Genomic DNA, 24,981 nt, shown 5'->3' with positions numbered 1-24,981 from the left:
TAGTACCTAGCCTCCATTTGAAGGCCACTTAGGCCAGGTTTAGTTGATTAGTCTTTTGTTTTGGTGATAGTATTTGTACTACCTTAGTAGGATTTTTGTCTGCTCTTTTTTAAGAGCATTTAGGTTTGCAGATATGAAATTCTTAAATGACAATGGATTTCTATTTTCCAATTATCTACATCAGTTACAAACCTTAGGTTTGAAAAGACATTTCATGATCACCACACAAGTCACTCTTCTGGCAATCATATGCATCACATTAAACAAAACAACTGATATCCCATTGTTTCATGAAACAGGACATTTTCCGAAGAATTTCAACAGTTTGAACTAGTTGAAACAGATATTAACTTATTGCATCAAGTACAGCACCAATAATTATTTGCAGGTACTCTATCCGAGGTTGGTCATACACTGCAACATTATGATCCAAGAGTTGGCCTACATATTAAACCCATGTCAATTGCGTAAAATCAGTCAAATATCGAGCTATGTCTCCATATTAAGATGCAAATCAAATTCAAGTGGAAGAGAAAATAACCATTTTCTTGGATATATATAGGAGGATTTCCATAAACATTCTTGAAGTATTCCAACCCTCCTTGTAGACCCCACGGTAAAGCAGGATATTCAATCTAGGCAACAAAACAAAGAAACCTTAGAGAAAGAAATACTCATAGGAATGTGTAGAACTTATCGTATAAGAGCATCAAACAAATTCCTTACTATTCTGTATGGATCAACTGTACTCAGATTATAATCTGCAAGAATAGACATAAATTCAGCCTTGTGCACAAATAATAACCAAAAGTGATTATGAATTCTTCATCCAAGTAGTTGCAGGATCGGAATTGAGATTAGCAACACAAGACGTACATGTCATAATTACTGCCATATCACCATAGTAATCGCTTGGTTCTGGCTTCAGCTCTATGTGTTTGCAAGAAATTACATCGTAATAATTAACCCCAATGAAGTCAAAGGATCCTTTAACCAACCCTGATTGGTTTTTGGTGAACGATGGAATCCTATTTCCGGCAGTCTTCTTCACTATTTCTGGATAATCTACATGTACCAAAGGATCCATGAACCTGATGACAGACAGAAAAGACAGAAAACAATCCTTGGTGAGTCCGAGAGGTACAATACCAGAATGAGATGAGGTTATGAAAAACCCATATGAACATGTTCTCATCATCTGATTTCCGTTGAGCTCAAATTCTTTGTTACAGGTAAGGTAAGTATGAGTCTAGTTGATTCAAACTTTTTCTTCATTACATAAACTGAATGTGCTCATGATAAAGATTTTACATTATAAAACTATGATTTTCCAGATCACATCAAATTTGACCAACTGAAACTAAATTTAGTTGAAGATTCCTCACTTCTTATAACTTATAAACTTATTGGCCATTATGTAAAGTAATGAATTATAGTAACTTATCATCCTAAAACCTTGTTTCAATATAGCAAAAAGAGAAGCCTTAGAAGTATTTAGGTCTAATGGTATGAATATTATGGAGCTTCTTGTAACTTACAGGCCATTAAAGAAAACATATGCTCTCTCTGCTGCCTTAACATCTTTGGTTGTATTGCTAGCTGGAAAAAAAATGAAACAAGTACGAATTGAACCCTAGGAAGCCATGTTGTTTGGCCTGCATTTAGAGTAAAGAGATCGATAAAACTCTAATAAGTACCAAGAATTAACCGAGTAAATCAACCTCATATATATGGTCAAAGATGAAGTGCCTGAAATTGTATAGGAGATCAATGATTGTATAAGGAATTCAGGATGCTATATATAAAGCATCAATGTGATATGCATAGTATGCGTCAAGGAATCTGCCAAAATCTTGATCATATAACAGCAAGCTATTTTTTTGAAAAACAAAACATACACCAAACTAGTATGTCATAGTTTAGGATGTCCATAAGAAGACGTTACCTTAGCATGGGGTCATGGTTACATGACTTCAATCTCCGGATACATCACTACTTAAATATTCATAAGGAGAGGAGAGGATGACCAATCCAAAATCATTATCATTATCAATGATCTTTTATTAAAATCATGTCATATTTTTACTTTTATTTGCAAGGTAATAGTGTCATTTTTTTTGTAAGAGTCATACCTTATACTTGTTTCTGTACAGCCTAGTGGCTGATGCATGAGCAAGCAGTATATGATGAGCAGCAATATATAGCTCGCTTGTTGAGTTTCCTATACTGCATTTGTTCCCACGGCCAAAAGGTTACGAACATCTACCAGGTGGTGAGTTCCCAAAATCATAACCACCCATGATTAATATATTTGGCTCATTGACACTGGTCCAGTATCGAACTCTATCACCAAATTCTTGAAAGCAAACATCAGCATATGCTGTAAAGTCATCGCTGTATGCATGACATATGTTAGAATGTAGAATCTTATACTAAAGAAAGTGTAAGCAACTTAGCACAGAGATAAACTTTATCATATAGAGAAACTCAGATCGAAAGCATTGCATGAACTATTCTTTCATTAAGGAGCCCTCCATATTCATCTTCAAGCGCTTGGGGTGTATCCAAGTGTAATAATGTAGCATGAGGCTGGATTCCTACAGATCGAAATGAAGCAAATATAACTTTGATCAAGCCACATTATAATTCTTTTGTCCTTTTCTCTCTTTTTATTTCTAATTGCACTAATGATGGAAAAATAGAATCTACCGTGACTAACGAGCTCATTGATGAGGTTGTTGTAGTATTCGACACCCTTGGGATTAACAGGTCCTCTGCCATCTGATACAGGATTCTTACAACTTTGAGCTTAAAAGACATTCATCACTTATGAGTATTCGCCAGGTTTTAGATGTAAAGAATATACCAGTATAAGTCTTGACCATGATATGGAGAAACGATAGGCATCTAATCCTGTTTTCGCCATCAGTTGAACATCTTCCTAAACAAACAACAATACAACATACATAAAAAGCCATCTATCAGCTCTAAAACTTATTATGTCATTCCGAAGAATATCGAGTAAAGATGTGAAAAGGGTCTAATTGCATTACTACATTACCTTATATTTATGGTATTCATCAGCTGCTATGTCTCCATTTGCATCCTCAAATCGGCCTGATTGTATTCAGTAGGACCAAATACGAAATTTAATAACTACATATATTGCTCTTGGCTATCTTGAATTAGTCTTACATGTTATTTCTATATACTATTAAATCCAATTGAAGGGTAGTTTTATCATATATGTTCCTACACTAAAATCATGTCATTAACACTTGAGTTGCTTGCACAATCACATCTTTTAGGGCTTGTTCCGATTTATTAAACACAACTGAATTGAACTGAATTGATTGAGGCTGAACTAAACTGAAATGAATTGTTTATGAGAGAAGGAAGGTAGGAACTGAACTGAACTGATTAGAATTGAACTAAACTAACTGAACTGAACTGAAATTAAGCTGAACAGAAGAGGCCCTTTGTTGTCGCTCTTGTTAATTAGTGCTTTCCCAATTTCAACTAAAAAAATATTATTATAAAAGAGAGCAAGAATAATTTAATTCATAGTTGAGTATAATTGAGGCAGAAATAATACCAGAATAAGCAAAAGTATCAAAAATGCTAGCTTTTCTTCCATCCTCAAATGCTGCTCCCTCCACCTTCATTTAATCAAATCAAGTTGTATTATTATTTTTAAAGAACAAATAAATACATAATATCAATAAATAAATAAATACTATATGTATAAATAAAACATCAAAAATAATTTAGTCCATCATAAATTCACTTCAAATAATAATTTAGTCAGAAAAGGCAGTGAACCTGATAAGACGAAGTTCCAGGCCTTCCAGCACCGAAGATGAAATCAGGCGGGAAATCATAACGGTTATACACTTTGGCGCCAACATCAACTGTTTCATCCACCAATATTATGAAAACGGTGATGAAGAAAGAGATAAGGAAGCGAATACTCTGCATTTTTCCACACTTTATTTTTCTTTTCTTTCTCTCGTGTCTTTCCCAAATTTGGTTTTTGTCAGTCTGTTATAACTTATATTTATATGGCCAAATTATATCCCCTCAAAAAAAAAAAAAAAAATAAAAGGCCAAAATTATATGTTAGGTCTCTTCTCCCCATTTTATATTTGTTTAAGTTTAATTCAGCTTCAAAAGTTCAATTTATTTTAGTTGTGCTAACTTCATTTTTACACTATATTTTAATTCAAATATTCAATTCAGATGTTTTATGCCGAGTAAGAGTGGTGGATATAGCGTGAGGTTTAGAATCACAAGTTTAAAGAATCATTTTGTTATTATTGTAAAATTATTGTTGTTTATAATTCACAGTTTAGAATTTAAGGTTGGTACTTCATAAACCTTATTGACACCTTAATGCGCTTTAGAGTATTCACCATCGACATACGATGAAATTTCTAAACGGCACAAAAGGGGTGTACGATAATAACGTGACCATAAACCCTACTAGGAATAGGAACGAGTGAGAGGCTGATGATATAGAGACATGTTCAACTTATTGATAATACAGCTCAATTTTAATTTTGAGAATGTGCAACGTTGTGCTGAAAATGTTGAATATTAATGTGCTAAAAGTGTAAACTTTTGTCCCAATATTCGTATTAGTATATCAAGCTATTTATTTATATGACATAGAGCTCAAATTTAGTGAAATATTTGCTTATATTTGCTAAAAAATTTTGTAAGTATATTTAAATTGAATATAATCTCATGAAGTAGTATAGTAAGTATTTATTTCAAATTGAATATTTGCTTAATTTGAGTGAAATTTTAGTTTTTATTATTTGAACATTTGCATTAATATATCAGGATAAAGATCCCCTATCTCCTTTTTACAACTTTTCTTTTTTTGTTTTTTTTTTTTTAGTTGGCCTAAGGTATTTAAGTAGATGCTTAAACACTCACGATTATCCCGACTTTAAAAGCCGTCCCAAATGTCCAAAAGAACTCAAGATTACACACCGTTATGTTTGCTGATGGCTTGCTAATACAGGTATATGCTAGAGTAGAGAGGGATGCGATTTCACTTTTAACACTTGAAAATTATCCAAGCCAGTCCTAGCACCAAAACCAGTATTAGCACCAAAACCAGTCCTGCACCAAAATTATTTCAATAAGGTTTTATTTTTGGGTGTAAGTTAAGCACACCAGCGTATCCTATTAATTACCTTTAACAAAATTTAGGTGAGTTATTGCTTAGATAACATGAAACTTAGAAAACGAGCCTGCCAAAAATGATGCGATCAATAATAAAAAAAAAAAGAATAATAATAATAAATTATGCATCACTCAAAGTCGATATAAGTAGGATCTCTTATACGTCTTAGCGACAAACCACTCACAATTTCATATACAGAACTATCAGACTTACCTGATAAACGAAACAAACAGCGCCTACAAAACCTAAATTGCTAAGAATGAGAAAAGTATCCTTGATATAAGTTTTTCCTATAGCACTGATGAAATCGACTTCAGACTTCAGTGGGAAGGTAATAAAACTCCCCGTCATTGAAATTGTCAATTATATGTAATATCAATGAATTGCAGGTAATACCTACTCCGGGCCTTGCATAGGAACCATTAGATGCTGGGCCTGCAACCACAAACAATTTCTTAACCTTATCAATCAGAGCAAATCTTACCTATTGTGAAGTTGAAATGCAGATCAGCAGATGAAACTAGTTACACATACTTTCAGAAAGATTAAGATTATCTTGACCTACAGATGTACATACCCAAAATAAAAACTCAGATATATTAAAGCGTAAGAGTAGGCTATGGTAATCTCTCCCATCGAAATAACTCAACCATTATGCTAATTTATAAGCAAACAGAACAAGCCTCAAAATCTATTATAGCTTATTTAAAACCATACCATGATAGTTACACCACTTACTATAGTGTCGGAACCTTTTTGCGAAAAATTAGAAACACCATAAGAAGCAACTACCAATTGTTAAATTATTTAAATCTTGGCGGTCCTAAATATTACATATATCTCAAGCCCAAATGAAAAGCCATTCGGTGACTATTGTGCAGAATACTTTTTACTTTCATAATCAAGGACACAGCACAAAGGGGTTGACAGTCCTCTCAAAGAACATTGATGGCAAGAAGATCGGGGAAAAAAGATCATGACAACAACCAGAAGCAAGAGACCACAAAGATGAAAGAAAAATCATCTTCTTCCAAACATTATTCAAACGGACAATACATTTAGAAAACTGCAAGGCATAATTCTCCTACGAAATCACCCAATAAATGACATGATACCATGTCCCCAATGACAATCTTACAATATAAACTATCAATTGAATTTATGCAAATTACAGTTGCATAGCAGAAACCAATCCAAGATTTAGCATCATACTAATGGTAATGTCTCCTAGATAATTCAAGGTAGAAGTCCAGGTTTCACAGTCAGTCAGTCCTCATTTCATCACGCATCAAGAGCAACTATTCTTAGACAAAAGAAGCATTTGACATGAGATCCTGTTTAAGAGCAACCAAGTTAAAAGTTTCTAATGAGCAATTTTCAACATTGCAATGACTGAAACCAAATTGTTCACTATACTTTCTAAAAGTTATTTTGTTTAAAGTAGTTGACCAGTCAGTTGCTTTCTAATAAAGGTGTGATTGAAAGTCTAATTTAGAATCATGGCTAACAGTCTCTTAATGATTGTACAGCAGCATGAAGACCCACATCTCTTAATGATTGCACAGCAACTATTCTTAGCCAAAAGAGGCATTTGACATGAGATCCTGTTTATGAACGACAACAAAGTTGAAAGTCTCAACTGAGCAATTTTCAAAATTGCAATGATCGAAAACAAACTGTTCACTATATGTTTCAAATAATATTTTGTATGAAGTAGTAGACCAGTCAGTTGCTTTCTAATAAGTAATAAGGGCCTGATAGCCCTGATTGAAACCCCAATTGCAATTTATGATGATTGTACAGCAGTAATAAGGGCCTGATATTCTCTTATGATTGTACAGCAGTAAGAAGACCCTCATCTCACACTCCCCCTCCCCTCCTCCCCCCCCCCCCCCCCCGGCGTCTATTTTTTACCCCTATCAAGAAAAGCCTACTTAGAGATTACTTGGACGATATTCTATGTACAGAGTGCACTCAGTAATGCTTGTGATCATCAGTGGCCATTGTGGCCCACACCAACTACACCTATTATCATTAGGGCCAATGTGCCAATTAATAATATTAACATTCAAGGAAAACTTTAAAAGTCCAATATTTAATGGTAAAATTCAGTTAATTAAAAAGAAAAATTTTGGATAACTCTCCCTCACCTACCCTCCCCTTTCTCAAAACACACATGAACCAATCTGCCGCAACCGCATCTAGTGAAAAATAAATAGATACAAATTCAACAAGTCTGATTACTTTACCTTTTGGGCTTTCACAAATAAAATAAGATAAAAACCTCTATAGCTCTGGTTTGGTCAGTATTTTTGGACCTAGTCTACTCGATGATATAGAAAAGAGGCAGTTTAACTTTGAGCCCTTTCTTTTAAGGTTTTAGCTTGGTCAAGGAGGTCTAAACAAGAATAAGTAAACATAAATGAGATGAAGAGAACATAGCCCAAGACAAATCATTTCAACCAGAAAAAATTAAGTAAATCTCATACCTAAAAGATGATTACACATAACCACTCCATATAAACATCTTTCAACATGACTGTCACAGTAATGGTATGAAAAATAAAACAAAGGTGTCAATAGATTCACTAATTTTACAGAATGGTTATAATGTTCCAATCTTGCTTGATTTACTCAACTTTTCACAAAGTATGATGTAAGAGAAAAATTTCGCAAACCCCACTTCATTATGATAATCTCACTTACACCCAAAGACAAATGCTCAAATGGAACTTTCACTATACTTTAGTTTAAACTTTCCAACACAACAAAGAGATGAAAAATCATCCTAACCTTTGACATTGCCACATTGGTTATTCAAGAATAATGCAAAGACAAAAGCCCAAACTAAACTTTCACTACACTACATTTTAAATCTCTGACACACAAAGGAAGAGACAAATAAACATATGCAAATTTGACTTCTAGAATGAATAATTTCCAACTATGGCTATTCTTTCCCATATCTGTGCGAAGCTTCCAACCATGATGTATTAAGTATAATTCCAACTATGGGAGGTTCCTCCCAAAATGAAGCAATTACGTACATCAACCGATCTCGCAGATCACTTGGCCACGTAATATTATGTAATTCGCATCTATAAATAAATAATTTAAGCAAACAAACCAACCAAAACAAAACAAAGATCAGCCCCTAACTCATCTCTTCCCCTTGGACTTCATCCCCAACATACACCAAAAACTCCTCCCACCAAAGCTCCACCACCACACACCTGGGAGCTTACTTTTCTCCCTCTGCTGCCGTCTGATATTAAAATGTCCCTTCCACCTCTGTTAAAAACTCTAGCCAACGATTGCCCCTTTTTTTCATCCTCTATTCCTCCATTGAACTTGTAATTTTCTTCATACATCTCATCCCTCAAACTCCTACATTTTTATTGCTATGATGTACTCACCTTCTCTCGCTCTTATTCTCACTCTTAGTTGAATTACCATTCATTATAATGATTTTGGATTTTGAAGGTTTTGGTTGGTGGTAAGGGTGTCGGATAATTTGGTAATTAATCTTACGGGTCCCACTTGTTTTGCATAGATATACAATTATCACCGATTAGGCAGCATGGGAGACTACACTAGAGTACCTAGAACAATGGATTCTATAATTTTTTTTGTATTAAAATAATAGAATAATAGTTTGAGTAAGGAATAATAAAACAACCATACACCATTACTCCAATTCAATTTTGCAATTTTTCAAATTGAGAAAGAAGTCATTAGGAGGCTAACTGTAAATGGGATCTCAAATCTAAAAATGGGTTTGCTACCTTCACCAAACCGTAAGTGTACCAAGAAAGTAGATATCAGCAAATTATGGAATGAAAAATATAGTTCTGCACCTCCAATTTAGGTATCCCATTCACCTAGTGCCTCAACACTCAGTGCGCTTTTTTTATTTTTTATTTTTTTTATTTTTTTTATTTTTTTAATTGATTTAGTAAGGAGAGGAAGTAATTATTGGCTTGGGTTGAACAAGAGAGGGAATGATTGTTACCTGAGAAGGGGTGGGAGTTACGAAAGAGTTTGGCAAGGGATTGTATCAATTAAGGATGGGAAAGAAGGGGATCAAAGGACAGGAAAAGAAGAAAAATAACAAAAATAAACTAACTAGTTTAACAGGTTCCCTGCCACAAAGGTGCATCTTGGGAAGATACCCTCTAGTTTTGTTTAGTCCTGATAGTTGGGATTATTGTTGTGAACGTTTTCAAATAAAATATACATTCAAAACACAGAAGACGAGCATGACCACATCCTACAGCGCCTATATATGAAAATGCAAGTTACCTGCGAGTTTCCATAGTTCATGGCTTGATTAAAAGAACCCTGATGAGCAAGCTGCCAAATTTCAAAACAGAAATCACAGCAGCAAACCTGTTAGCTCACGAGATATCGAACTACACCAGATGATTACATAATAGAACTTGAGTAAACTCTACCTGAGGTTGTTGATTTCCCATTGCATCCCTTTTGCCCGAGGCTTCGCCACCCTTAGCAGACCCCTTTGTATCGCCCTATCAAAATTCACAACCACCAAACTCAAAGTAAGCAAAATCAATTACCATATCACAAACCCGCCATTTGTATACAAAATTAGCACAGAGATACGCACCTCCATCTGCAATAGATAGCAGTAATCCAAAGACAAAGCAACCACGAAACACAAACAAACACTTAGTTAATCATCATCCAAAATTGTAAATTTCATATAAAAGCCACCTCTTCCAATGAATAATTACAATAGTTATACCTCTCGGTAACGAGTCAAGTAGACCTTAAGTGGATCAATATATTCTTCAAACCCTAGAGTTGCCATAGCCCAAAGCAAATCATCCCCATTAATGGTCTTTCTCTTTTCCCTTTGACACTTATCACTAGCCCTAAACAATCAATCACAAAAATATAAAATTACACCAACAAGTCAAACAACACAAACCCAATAATCTCGAAACGAAATCGAAACACAAAATCAAAATTGACAAACATACTCGCTAGTAATGAAGCTGATGAACTCAGAAACACATTCCTGAACAGTCTCTTTAGCATCCTTAGCAATTTTACCATTAGCTGGCAAAGCCCTCTTCATAATCCGACTTATATTAGCAATAGGAAGATACCTGTCCTGCTCACGAACATTGGAACGCGGGCTTTGGTCACCGCTTTCATGGCTTCCACCTCCTGGACTTGTCGGTGCATCCGCCATATAAATTTGAAATATTAAACCCTAAAAATCCAAACGTCAATCCAAAATCGAAATTGAAATAGACCGCCATGAATAGAAGCGCGAAAGAGAGATGATGATGAGAGAAAAAGAGGAGAGAGAAAGAGTGAGGGGAAAGAGTTAAAGAAGAAGAATAAGAGAGAAGAATAATAAGGGAGGAAGCAAGGAACTTACCGATGAATTGGAGAAGTGGCGTAAATAAAGGAGAAGCGTAAGATGGATCGGCGTTGAAGGCGATGAAGAGAGAGAGTAGTTGAAAGAGAAGATCGGACGCTGGAGAAATTAGGATTTAGGAGACGACTCAGATGCTCCCCTTTTGCTCCAGATATGCCTTATCAACACCGTCCGTCGTTTTTCACTTTTTCTTTTTTTTTCATCTCCAATAGTACTACAATACTAAAGTTAATAATCTACTTACATGCCGAATTATTTATGGTTAAAAATGAATTAGCAACTAGTAGCTAGGGGTGAGCATTCGGATATCGGATCCATCCTCACCCCTATTAGCAAGTTAACCAGAACTTAGCTCCGACTAATTCGGATCCGATTCGGGTAGCACGCCTAGCTTATGGTGGGTGAGTCTCCCAACAATAGTTTTTTCATACGGTGAGCCTTGAACCCGAGACCTCTCTTAAGCGACATCAAATTGCTTACCACTCGAGCCAACTTGTGTTGGTTTATTTTTATGTACTGCGTTCCACTTGAACCAACTTTTGTTGGTTTATTTTTATGTACTTCGCAGTTTAAAAAGTGAAAGCTACATTTTAATACGAAGTATTACATCTTTCTCCTTGTATGGTTTTCACCCAAACTTACAACTATTTTTTTTTTTTTGGTAAAAGCTAATGCACGCCCCAGGGCATTGAAAAGATAGCTAAAACTAGAAAAATTAGATTAAAATAAACATTAATTATATCAATCGGCACGTGGTTTTAACATGCATTCCCAAATTAATGCCACTTTTACGAAATATTTTCAATGCACATCTAACGCGCTCGGGGACATTTGTTAGCAAGATTTTTTTTTATTATTTCTTTTCTTTCATGTTCATTACTTTTTAATAAATTATTAACTCCACTATAGTTCTTTATCAATTTTTAATACTCCAACTAACATACGTACATTTCATTTTATTTAAATCAATTAAATTGCCTACAAATTTGTGCCGGTCAAAGTGTAACAATTATTAAAACGCGGAGGGAATATTATTATTTTGTAGAGAGTACTTGTTAACTTGTAAATATAATTAATTATACCCATATGCAATGTACATTCAAGGTATTTTCTGCGTATTTAACATTTTTGCTCATTTCAAAATTTATTTAAAAAAAAAAAAAAAAAAAAAAAAAAAAAAAAAAAAAAAACTATCTTTGGTGCACCTACCTCTATGTTCATCCAAGTGTATACTCTGTATAAAAGGTGTCAATCAACTTGAGTATGCTACTAGGCTTCTTTTAAGTATGATGAATTAACGAGATTTCTGTAATCTAATACTAGTGTAGGTCCCTACACGGTTTTACAAAAATTTAACATAATTTCAAAGATATTAAAAAAAACGATTTAAAAAATATTGTTTTTAATGAAATCAAATAAATTGATCAAATTTATTTAATTAGCTAGATAGCTCATGACTTAAGCTATCTATCTATCTATCTATCTATTAAGGACTCGTTTGGTTAATATAGGAATTTGGTAATCCGTATTTCATGGGAATTTATTTTCCTTCATGCAATTCCTAAAAAATGGTATTAGGTTGTTTGGTTCTCATAAGGTTGCGTTTGAAAACATGATATTCATTTCAAATGGTGGAATTGAATTTCAGAATTTGAAATCTTGATATTCAATTCCATGTATCAGTTTTGGGGAACATCAGAATTTCAATTTTGAAATTTCAAAGTCTGACTTATGTTTAGAGATGAGTGAAATTATGAATTAAGCAAATGAAGTTTTCACAAGTAAAAATAAAGAAAAAAAATTTGGATGAAATTATAGTTAGTAATTTGGCATAATCACATTCAATAAAAATAAAAAATAAAAAATAAAAAACTTTATTGATCGGCAAAGTAGTTAATTGGCCCAAAAACATATGCTTAGTAAAATAAATCAACAAATTACAATTTGTTGTGAAACAAAGAGAATGAAAGAGAAATTGGGGAAAGAATTAATCAGTCTATTTTCTATTCCATATGATGGGGGGTATATATATATATAAAAAACACAATTAGGGTTTGCTTGGATAAGAATATAAACCCTAGATCTATCTAGAATATTCTAGAATGATACAAGGAGTATAACGGGCATCCACACAATATGTCATAACGCTCCCCCTTGGATGTCCATTATCGAAGATTGTGCCTCATTAAAACCTTACTACAAAAAACCCTGTGGGATAAAAACATAGTGAAGGAGAAAAAGTACATCATTCTTCGTAATACGCTTGCAATGCTGCCTCATTAAAAACCTTACCAGGAAAACCCAATCTGGGATAAAACCATGGTCAAGGGAAAAAGAGTGCAACACGTATTAACTCCCCCTGCGAATTTATAGCTTGAGATCTTCAAATGCAATGAATCCAATATAGTTGAGTATCTTCTCACATGACGCAGAATAGTATCATTCTTTGATCTTTGATCCTCTTAACTCTTCACGCGAACAAGTGAGTCTTCATATCACCATACCTATGATTATAATACATGTGTTCGTCCACACTTTATTCGAAATCTCTGTTTAAAGTTGCCTTAACCATTATACTTATGCCTTCTTCTAGAGACTGTGAATAATAGAAATTGATGATCATTATTTAATCAAACACTTCTTAATAATTATATGGCAACACATGATATTATTAAAGTTGTTTTTCAATCTCATATGAAATATAATATAACATATGTAATTATATACATTGATCATGGTTCTTCTGAACTATAAGAAAATAGTCTCACGCATAAGTATCCTGTTTCTTTAGAAGTTTCTTAATTAACTACACGATAATTTTTCTACGAATGCAAATAGTAAATCTCACTAACTCTTATATACTCAAACTTCAGGTTGAGATGTCAATGATGTAGTCACATAAAATTTTCAAGAGTTTGATAATAATTGCAATATTAAAAAATTTGTAGGGCAGGGTATTTAAATACGTCGTACATAAGTTCTTTAAGAACTCTTCTTACATGATTTATAACATGTTATTAAATTGACGTTTTCAATAATTTCATCATAACTATAAGCCCATTAGAATATAAATATTTCTTTGTAATTTTCCTTCAAAGTTAAACATACTATATTTTGAACAAACATTCACATATACCACAATTATTGTATAGAACTAATGCAGCAATATGAGATATAGAAACCAAAATATACAATGAGTAATGCATCTAACAACTTTCAATATATGCAATGAATAATACATTAACCTAGACTCACATGCATATGAACATACATAGGACTCAAAATAACGTAAGACACTGTACAGTGTGGATTTAAAAATCCATATATCATTGGACTTCTAGTCCTTGATAAACTTATGATGATTATCATTATGTCGACATCAAAATGGACATATATTCCAGATTCCTTATTCACTAGTCCATTATATCATGCATATGCATTATTTATCGGTTCCATCATATACCGGTATCATCATATAATTCTTCAAGGTACAATTTTTCTTTGCATGCTATTTTGACAATGATATCTAAATACATTTTTCATTGGTACCATCATAATTTTTCTTACATCATAGGCCATCTATTGTAATAATTCAAATATCTACACAACTTCAAGGGTATTTCATACACCTGTTAAAAGTGTCAACTGCACTATCTTGCCATATATCACATCTTTATTTTGGAATCGATTATGCAATCTACACTTCAGGTGTAGTGATTCAAGTATATATAATTGGCAAGCTTTATCTCAATGTATACACATGATATGACCAAAATGTATCCCTGGATGTTTCTAGGAGGGTTATAACGGTATACAAATTAAATCATACATGTGCAACATATCTTGATAACATATGGATGAAAGTTGGCTAAAAAACATTTCAAATTACCATTATATATATAGGGATCATCAATTTAATTAATTTTTGCCAACTTACTCCAATTCTCCCCCTAAGTTGGTAAAATATCTTATATATAGGGGCATGACAATGTTTCACCAACTTAGTATACAAATTTGCAATAAAATTCATTTCATGGGAGTATCATAATCAACAAAATTTATCTCTCAAAAGAATTATATTAAACAAGCTTTTATCTCTTCTAGAGGGCAATTTTAAATCATTTCTTCATAAACTAAACATTGCATGACACATATGTATTTATTATTAAATATTTCATAATTTGTTCACTTCAGGAGATCAATAATTCAACATCAATGGGGAGACATATGTTGTGTAGTTGAATTTCCTTCTTTTCCTATTTCTTATATGCTGACATACAATATCCCCAATTAATAGAATTGTTATACAAATATAAACTTGCTTGTAATTCTACTAGGTGATGATCTTCTGGATCACTAGAAACCTTGATACTATGATACTGTAGACACCTAATTGCGTCTCCCCAAAACCAAACCCAGTGATGAGTACTTTTCACGTTATTTGATTATCGAACGAAGTGAAAGTGTAGAAAGTCTTGTGATGCAGTGGTTTTAATAAAATATTCTCTTCTTTCTGTTTTCGAAAATGTACTCTATTTATTGAAAATGTCCAGTCCAATTTAGTTTGGTCCATGATAAGGGTCTAATAATAGTGAAGTTGGATTGAGCTCGAAAAGAGCTTTCCAACGATATATTATAAGCCCAATTCCGATGAATAATGAGGAAGTTATGGCCAAAATATTAAATTGGGCCTGAAATGGTTTTATGGCCCAATGATCTAGTGGAGGGTCCATTAATTAATATTCCTAAAGTTGTTAGGATTGATTTTAGTCATCTAGAATAATCTAGAAGGTTATTTTGAGTTCTAATGGGATTAGGAATAATAATTATATCTTTTATGAAAATAATGAATTCTGTTTGGATCAGAACAAGTCTTTTAAAGGAGATTGAATCTGATTTTTAAAGATAAGTACGGACGTTGTTAATCGAATTTACTTAGATTAAGGATTCCGTACAGGTTTTTAGAAAACGCGTAAATCAGCGCAAAACTACAAAGTCAGCGCGCAACGACAAACTTGTCGCATAGCGACAGGGCTGTCGCGTCGCGCTGGACCCTGTCGTTCTGCGACAGGGGCAGTTTTATCCCTAACAGAATTCGGTCTTTTTCTAATCGTTTCCGAGCTATTTTCTCTATAAATAGGGTCGTATTTCCCCGTTTTTTATCATCAGCAATCATCAACAATCATCTAGTTCTATTATCTTCTCTCTCTTAAGCTAGAAGCTTATTCTTTCTCCCTCTTTCTAGCTTTCCCTTTTTACAAACACAATACCGCATTCACGAGTTCTAGACACACCTAGCCAAGCTAAAAGTTGCCTTCGCCCTAAACGTGAAAGGTTGATAATTTCTGAGGGTTTGGTCCCAAATCCCTATTTCAATTATTTGAATTAATTATTTGATTTAATATTTTCCTTGAAGTTACTAACGTGTGTATTTTGTTATTAGAAAGAGATACGAGGCAGCAAAGTAAGTTATGCAATTGCTCTATTTCTTTAGGAATCATGCTTAGATTATTTTAATTCCTAGTATCATGTTAGGATGTCTTTATGATTCCTAGTGTCATGTTTAGGGTATTAACTAATATTTTTAATATCATGTATGTTTCTAGTATCATGCTTAGGTTGCTTCCTATTTCTTCTATCATGTTGTTATCATGTTAGGGATAAAGATTTGATCTTAAATGTTTAGTGCCATGCTAGGATTTGTTATTAATCTTGTTAGTATCATGCCCAGGGTCTTGCTAATATTATTATGCTTTGATGAGATTAGGATTATTAAATTATTATGATGATGATTATTATTATGTTGCTTGATATATTATTGTTGTTGCTTGATAACGCCCTCTCTTGCAGGTTTAAAGGGAATTTGTACTTGTAATCGCGCTTAATAAGATAATTAATAATCTTGTTTAGGCTAATATGATTATAATTCAAGTGATCGTCAATAATAGATTTGTTTGTGCATTAATATTCAACCAACATAGATTAAACAGATTTAAGATTAATATATTGATTGTATGTTAGTCAGAAAGCGCACATGAATATGAGAAGAATAAAGTAGAGGCCTATTTTTAGGGCAGGTTCAATCTCTTTTAGGTTGGATTTATACCTTCATCCTCGAATATCCAGTCATGGTTCCAGACCACTATGGAGTTAACGATCTCATGGATCGTGAAGGGGTATAACCTTCACCCTGTGAACGGTTTAAAAGTTGCTAAAACTTGTTGGCGACTCTTTTGCTCTATCTTCCTTCCCTTTGTACGCCACCATACTTAAGTGTATGATCACAATGGGGTTCAAGTTTGGGATGCTTGAAATATTCCTTACAGTTTTTGGCGACTCCATTGGGGAGGATTTCTATATTAATTCCTAAAATTTATTTTGGCAATAATTTAGAATGAGTGGATGAGACTCGAAACGTTCTAAGTATTCATGTGCGTAATTTTGATTGACATTATTGGCATAAGCATAAAAAGGTCCACAATGGATAGACCATCCGTAATGCGTCAAAAACATAGGATTTTTACACGTAGGAAATTTGGGAAATATCTTTCACAACTAGGATCAAAATAACGCTGCGAAAAACTGGAAAATTCAAAGAATAGGAAGCTGCTGAGGCATATAGGAACTGGTGCTGAGAAAACAGAGCCCGTTGTAGTGCGATGGCGGCGACAGCAATTTCGCATGGCGACAAAGTCATCGTCTCGCGACAGACTTTGTTGTCTCACGCTATGTTCTTCCAATACCGAGCCAGAAATCTACCTTCTTGTTTCGACCAATTCTAGTACCGTTTGCTCGATTCTACTTCCTGATTGAGTTTTTCTCACTTTTCTGAACCCATATGTGTTCTACATATGGCTATAGCCCTCTGGGAATTCACGCTCCATCTACCCAATCGAACGCTCATGGCAACGAAGGATACATCCAAGTTTGTCAATTCACCAAACCGTGGAAGCAAGTTTAACTTGCGGGGTCCCATCCACACACGCCAACCCTTCCAAAGGTAAGGCTTCTGCGCGGTGCATCCGGACTCATAACCATGGACCCTCTTTGACTAACCCTTATTCTTGAACTTTAGAGAACTAGAGCCATGGTTAGGTTACAAACTCATTGCATCATATAGTGTTTACTTGACTACTTGTGCATCTCTTATTTGTGCATATTTACACTAACCGTTTGTTTGACTTGTGTTTGAGTCTAAACAAATTAATTAATGACTTAGTACGTCTATAATTAATTAAGGATTTTGCTTACTTAATTAATCGATTAATATGAGTTTTTTTAAAAGTCTAAATAAATTGATCATACCTGACTTAGTACGTCTATAAGATTTTTCCCTCTAAGGTAGAACACTGGAAACAGACCTAGACTGACGTTCCAGTAATGAAGCCGAAGTTTGGCCTGTGGCGCGACACGCTAGTGTCCGGCGCGACGCGACATCAATGTCGCGCCGTGACGGAGCTGACGCATCGCGACAGTTCCATCGTTTGTGCGATGGTCTAGTTTTCAGCCTGAGTCCTCACGCCGAGTCTAATTAATTAGTTTATTAATGGCATAAATCGTATTTTAGTCCTTATTTGAGTCTAAGCACGTAGTCCCATGGTCTTACACAAGTGTCAAATCATGCCACTTTCACTCACTTCTAAAAGCACACACTTTGCATATATGTTACACCATGACCATGTCTTAGGTCCTTGCATGAGTCGCTCTTTCCGTCATTTGAGTTGGGGGTCCACTCTATTCCTAAATTCTTCCACATCTCTCCATCTACATCGTCTTTCCACTCCCCACATGCCTTCTCTATACATATCATTCACCTCGTTCTTCCATGATCTTTCTCCATCCATGCATGTTGAATAGAGTTTGAGTCAAATAATTAACAAAAGTATCCATAACTTCCCTTTCCACAATACTTGGTCAAGGAGAGAGGGGCGACTAGTCAAAGACAACACTTTCATCCAAGTCTTACTATTTGATAAACCGATTCGACAAAGAAGGAAAACTAAGAGAATGGCATCCCAAGAAGAAGTCAATGAACTTAGGCAAAACCTTGCTAGTCTGACCGAAATGATGAAAACCGTTGCTTTTCAAGTCAATGACCCTGCGAAACAACAACAAATGGAGCGAATGGAGTAAAGCTTGAGCAAGCTCTCCAATGACTATAGGTTCTAGGGGATTAGCTCACAAGGGGTCTCAGTGGACAAGGAACTTCTTTCGCAGAAGTTCAATGTCAATGACATCCCTAAGTTCAAACCAACTGACAACCCTTACTTTCACCTAAGAGCTTTTGAAACTATAATGAACATTAAGGGGATTGACAGGAAGGTTTTCCATACTTTGTTCTCACCATCTCTAGAGACCGTTTGCCAACAATGGTTCTTTTCCCTTGAAAAGGAGAAAACCTCTTCTTGGGATGGCATAATAAACGCTTTCATAGATAGATACAAATGCAACATCCAAGTCGACACAGACCATAGACAACTTGAGATGCTAAAGCAAAAAGAAAACGAAGGGTTCACCTCTTTCTTCAACAAGTGGAGGGAAACTTCCGCTAATATGGTTGAGTTTCCTACTAAAAAGGAGTCTGTAAGGATGTTCATCAAGAACGTCCAAGAAAAATATTCAAATCACTTGAAATATCAACACAACTTGAATACTTTCAAGGCTGTCTATGACATGAGCATTGACATTGAAGATGACCTTGCAAAACAGAAAACTACTAACAATAGTAACAACAGTGGCTGGAAAGGAAAGAAGAACGACAATCCTTCTTCTTCTGAAAACACTTACTCTAGTAACAATGTTAGTACCTTTGACCTTAACGACGTCTTAGCCATGGATAATCAAGGATCTAAAAAGAAACCCAAGAGGGAATTCACACCCATTGGAATGACCTATGATGTTGCTTTCGATCGTCTCCACGATCAAGGATTAATCAAACCTATTGGCCCTACTGAAGATCCAACTCCAGAAAAGCGATCTTTGAGATAGAATCCCAACTCTTATTGCAAGTACCATCAAGGAAATGGTCATACCACGGATGAATGTTACAGATTTCAAAATCTCATTCAAGATCTCATAGAAGCAAACAAGATCCCATTGCCTCTAGCTAGCAAGAAGACTAGGTGATGATAAAGCAAAAGACACAAGGCGGGCTTCAACGACAAGATTTCGTGACTTCCTTTTTTCTATTTTTTTCCTTTCCCTAATAAGTCTAGTATAGGCACCTTTTATTTTCCTTAGATTTTATTTTGTTGGTTTTTTTTTTCTTTTTCCCTCTTAATAAAATGAGCATTTCTTTCCTTGCATATGATCATCACATTGCATTTAAAAAAAAAAAAAATTCCATGCCGGACTAAGCACAAGGTATACTAATGATTCGAGGCACCCCTTGTAGCCATATCATATCATCTTTACCCTTCACATATAAATCCTTTCTTGATAAACCACTTTGAGCCTCGTCTAACGATAGACCTTTCTTTTCAACCCACATCTACCTAACCTTGGGATGGGATAGTGTGCAACTTGTGCAAGTTCTAAATATAAAAGCTTGAGTGATTTTACCTAGATCTCAAAAAATTCAAAAATAATAAAAGTGTGCAAAAGGGCAAGTGTTCCAATGTCATTGATATGAACATGTCTTTGATATGAACACGTCTCAGATTGCGTCTCTTATCGAGTGCTTGGTACCGTGCCTGAGAAACATGAATGCCAAGTGAGTGATAGACCGTATGATCGGGATTGCCCACACTTATCAACATAAAAAAAAAATGCAAAAGCAAAAAAAGGGAGAGCAAAAATATAAGCAAAAGAGAGTTCAAAAGTGACAAATCTCAAGCATAAAAATATAAAGATTTAAAAGCAAGCACTAGTAGAAAAATTGAAAAATGCACCGCTAATTGGCCACCGGTTTTTGAAAACCGGTGGCTTAATTAATGGGCGGGATTAGCCAAACCGGTTTTGCCACCGGTTCAAACCAAACCCGTGGCAATAATTATAAGGCCACCGGTTTTGAACCGGTGGCAATATCCAATTAAAAAAAAAAAAAAAGCGGCCCATATAAAAACCCCAAACCCAAACCCTAATCACTCATCAGCCTCCCTCTCATTCTCTCTCTCTCCTCTCCTCTCCTCTCCTCTTCTTCTCCTCTTCTTCTGGTTCGTCTCTCCTCTCCTCTCCTCTCCTCTCCTCTTCTTCTGGTTGAGATCCTCTCCTCTCCTTTTTCCTTCTCTTTCCTATTCGATCTCCTTCTCCTCTTCGTCTTTTTTTTCCATCTCTTCTTCGTCTTTTTTTTTCCTTCTCGATCTCCTCTCCTCTTCGTCTTTTTTTTCCTTCTCGATCTCCTCTCCTCTTCGATCTCCGCCCTAGGTTAAACCACCACCCCACCACCTTAAACCGCCACCGCAACAACAACAACGAAGACATGCAAGAGGCTAGGTTTAATTTTGTGTTTAATTAGTCGATTTTAATCGATTTTTGGATTTTGTTGGGTTTAATTAATTGTTAATTAGTCGATTTTGGATTTTTTGAGTGTTTTCATCGATTTTAATTGATTTTAATCCGATCTCCTTCTAGGTTCTATTCGATTTTATTCTGGTTTTTTTTTCGATTTTGAGCTCGGGTTTTACTAGTTTCTGGGTTTGTATTTTCTTTTTTTTATTTTTGGGTATTTTTGGGTTAAGTTGGTGGGTGGGTCTGGTGGGTGATGGTGGGTGTTCGGGTGGTGCGGATGGTGGGTTAAGGTGGTGCGGATGGTGGGTTAAGGTGGTGGGGTGGTGACTGGTGTGAGATAGTAAACTGATTTTAGGGATTTAATTTTATTTTTGTTTAATTTTTTTTTCCAGGGTTTTTGTTTAATTTCTGGGTATTTGTTTTTGTTTATGTGGGTTTTAAACTGATTTTATTCAATTAATGGTTACATGCAGTGTTTTGGTTATTTTTTTTTCACAGTTTATTTTAATTGATTTATTTTTTTGTTTTAATTGATGCAGTTATATTGATCAAGATCTGAAATCGAAGATCCAAGATGCAAGAATAGTGAATTAGATGTTGTATGGGGTTTTTTTAGATTTTAATGTTGTAATTATATTTTAATTTAATATTGAAATTTTAGTTTGTAAATCTGATTATCTTAATTATTTGGAATTGTTTTATGAGAAATTTATTTGTAGTTATTATATACTGGTTATTGATGAATATATGTGTGTTTCATGTATATTATGCATATATATATGTTTGTGCAACATTTTAATTCAAAAAAATGCAAAAAAAAAAAATTTTGTTTTTTTTGTTTTTTTAGGGTATTATTGCCACCGGTTAACCGGTGGCAATAGTTGTTAGTACAAAAAAAAAAAAATGCGGGAACGACTATTGCCACCGGTTAACCGGTGGCAATACTTGATTTTGCCACCGGTTTTGAACCGGTGGCCTTTTGTCCTACGTTTTGCCACCCCCCACTGGCCACCGGTTCAAAACCGGTGGCAAAGGGGGGTTTTGAACCGGTGGCCAACCCCTTTTTTCGCCTAGTGAAGGTTGCACACCCTGGGGACTTATCTAGGGTCTTGGGCCTTTATCCCCTTCTTCTTCAACCTTTAGCCTAACCACATTACAACTCTTCAAAAACCTCTTTGAGGTATACACACACATGCGAGATTCGGCTAGAGCTACGTTCGGCCTGATTCCTAACGAATACGTAGGCAACCTCATATTGGGGTGCGGTCCTAATAAAAATGCATTCACATTCACATTCACATTCATACATGAGCATGTCAAGGGATCTCCATTGTTCATCCCTATCCACTTAGAGCTAGACTTGGGGGCTTGATCCCTACATCATTAGCCTACCTAGCCTAAGAGTCATCATCATTTGACTCTTTTCAAAATATTTTTCCACACCGTTAGCTTTTGCGGCCTAACCTTAGTGTCACCTTCACACACATCACAGATACATGACCAAATAATCCTACCTTTAGGAACCCTTTGTCATGAAATCTTAACACAACATTGAAGCATGCATGCCTTGTCATATCAAAATCACTCATCATATGTAATCATCATTGCATCACAAAGTATGAAGTACTTAGCCTCCGCGCCTAAGTTACCCAAATACTTTCTTCATCGAGTCAACAATTGAGATAGCCTAGGATGAACTAATCCTTGCACTATGAGATACAACGTTAATGCATACATTTGACTAAGCTCATTTAACATGCACCGCAAACACTCAAATACTCACTTCGATTCTTTTTTGCGTCTTTCTTTTTCGGGAGAAAGTCGGTATCCTCCACAAAAATGACGGAATTTTTTTTTTCTTTTCTGCATTTTGAGTCAAGCACATCACAATACAACGCGCACACGAGTCATACACATTGAGTCATGTCGTGTCCAAACACATTGAGTCAACCGATCACAAGAGTCAAGTACACCAAACCTTAGTTCAACCCTAAAAACACAAGCAAAAGTCCTATAGTCCAAATGCAGGTACACTAAGTCCCAGACGAACAGGTGATCTTTACAAAAGATTTGAAGCAAAAGGACGCAAATAACTTAGCAAATCAACTGAGTTAGCTTGATCACAATCGGCTTGACGACGGTCATATTGATTGATTGGGTTCCTTGGTACTCCAGTTAGCCCCTATAAACAAATTGACATGATTAGTAGTCGGCTCGATTACAATCACAATCAGTGATCGGCCTGACGACGATCATCTCACTTAGCTTAAGAGCCTAAACATTGGCTCATTATAAGCACCAAGGCATTAGTTCAAAAGCAAGTACATCACCTATACGAAAATTTTCCAGGATTGGATTGTCATCTCAAACCGACAATATTTCCAAGCGTGGATTGTCGCACATCTTATTCAACGACAATTTTTCCAAGATTGGATTGTCACCTCTAGAAAAGTTTCCAAGCGTGGATTGTCGTACTCCTTCTTTGTTTGGCAAATTTTTCCATGTTCGGATTGTCATATATTCATAGAAACCTTGGCAATTTTTCCGAGATTAGATTGTCATACACCCAGTTCCTTATGGAAAAATTTCCCAAAGGATTGTCATAAGGTCTCTATTAACATTAATATTGCGGCAAAGGTTCCTCAAGCGTGGATTGTCATTCATTTCAGTAAGTGGAAAATTTTCCCAAAGGGGATTGTCGATCGACTCTTTTTTGCAAATGTTCCAAGATGCGGATTGTCAATTGTGGCAATATTTTCCCAAAAGGATTGTCGCATAACATTGGAAAATTTCCAAGGTGGATTGCTTTCAAGAATTATGTTCCAAAACGTGGATTGTCGATCGTAGCAAGGTTCTTATGCCAGATTGTTACGAAGCATTGGCAACTTTTCCCAAAATTGGATTTTGGAAAAATTTCCGAGATACAGATTGTCGCTTCATCGTGGCAACATTTCCTAGGATGGATTGTTACGTGGCATTGTTAAGTTTCCTTAAATTGGATTGTCGTACATCATTCAAGAGTTGTGTTGGCAACTATTCTTAAAGAAGAGAGGATTGTTGTTTTGGGTGTTTTTGTCTCTCGGGAGAGTTACAGCTCGAAGAGTGGTCTGATGACGCCTGTACCTGCAAAATAACGGAGACTCCGGGTGGTTGGAGCTCTGCCTCCGACGATCAAGTTAGAATGTGATGGAGAATACGAAAAGGTGCGGAAAAGTATAGTGAGATCTTCTCGGATTCCGAGATTAGGTGTTTTCTCTGATGTAAGAGAATGTAGGGATGCTGTAATAAATGTATATGCCCCATAAATGGGGAAAATCTCCCTATTTATAGGGTCATTAGGAAAGGTGCCCTTCATTAGGTCATTCTGACTTAATATGGTGGGCTGCGCCGTAATACGGCTTTCTTGGGATTTGGGCCAGTCAAGCAGCCTTTTCTCCCATTTGGTTGGAGTGACACGTGGCGTTAGATGAGAGATCCATTTCGGGCCTCCCAGGGGCTAACACGTGTCAACTTCTGATAGGTCCATGTGTCTTGGGTAATTTTACCCAAAATATTTGCCCCTCACAGATGTGACGTGGCTTGCCACGGGGCATCTGTGACATTTGTCGCTCATGCATTGAGTGGTCAGTTTTATTGTTCACCCATCTGGGTAATTTACAGGGTTTCCCCTAGATTCACCCTCTATAAATATCATCATTGCCCCTCATTTTTCGCATATTCATGAAAAAACACTTGATATAATATGAGAGAATCTTTGACTTTTCCTTAAAAGAACATTTCCGCCTGCCGATTGTTTTCTTCCGCTTGACACAGCCAGCTCGAACAACTTTCAACAGTACCATCACAAGGTAACTGCCTGCTCTTTCTCTCTCTTTACATTTCGTTTTTTCCGCCTGTGTTTGCTCTTCCCTTTTTATAAATGGTATCA

General features: G+C 35.4%; 1 protein-coding gene and 1 pseudogene across 2 annotated transcripts; both read right to left on the bottom strand.

Annotated features, from left to right (window-relative positions):
* Nucleotides 1-259: 259 nt before the first annotated feature.
* LOC145572326 (hydroxyisourate hydrolase-like) lies at nucleotides 260-4,115 on the bottom strand (annotated as a pseudogene). Its single transcript, XR_014096789.1, has 12 exons — nucleotides 3,823-4,115; nucleotides 3,596-3,659; nucleotides 3,062-3,117; nucleotides 2,869-2,941; nucleotides 2,710-2,784; nucleotides 2,523-2,597; nucleotides 2,133-2,407; nucleotides 1,539-1,655; nucleotides 877-1,091; nucleotides 727-761; nucleotides 542-635; nucleotides 260-441 (listed from the first exon to the last, which is right to left on the bottom strand). The product of XR_014096789.1 is annotated as a hydroxyisourate hydrolase-like (transcript).
* A 1,186-nt stretch (nucleotides 4,116-5,301) lies between these two features.
* LOC145570495 (nuclear transcription factor Y subunit B-8-like) lies at nucleotides 5,302-10,836 on the bottom strand. Its single transcript, XM_081629610.1, has 7 exons — nucleotides 10,605-10,836; nucleotides 10,198-10,433; nucleotides 9,960-10,089; nucleotides 9,822-9,827; nucleotides 9,649-9,723; nucleotides 9,497-9,547; nucleotides 5,302-5,629 (listed from the first exon to the last, which is right to left on the bottom strand). Exons 2-7 carry the CDS (start codon nucleotides 10,410-10,412, stop codon nucleotides 5,591-5,593), a joined length of 516 nt encoding a protein of 171 aa, XP_081485736.1. The 5' UTR covers nucleotides 10,413-10,433; nucleotides 10,605-10,836; the 3' UTR covers nucleotides 5,302-5,590.
* Nucleotides 10,837-24,981: the final 14,145 nt, after the last annotated feature.

This window comes from Chenopodium album, chromosome 12, assembly GCF_948465745.1.
Source record: "Chenopodium album chromosome 12, dcCheAlbu1.1, whole genome shotgun sequence".
In the NCBI taxonomy this organism is placed as follows: domain Eukaryota; kingdom Viridiplantae; phylum Streptophyta; class Magnoliopsida; order Caryophyllales; family Amaranthaceae; genus Chenopodium; species Chenopodium album.
This window is presented reverse-complemented; position numbering and strand designations above follow the sequence as displayed.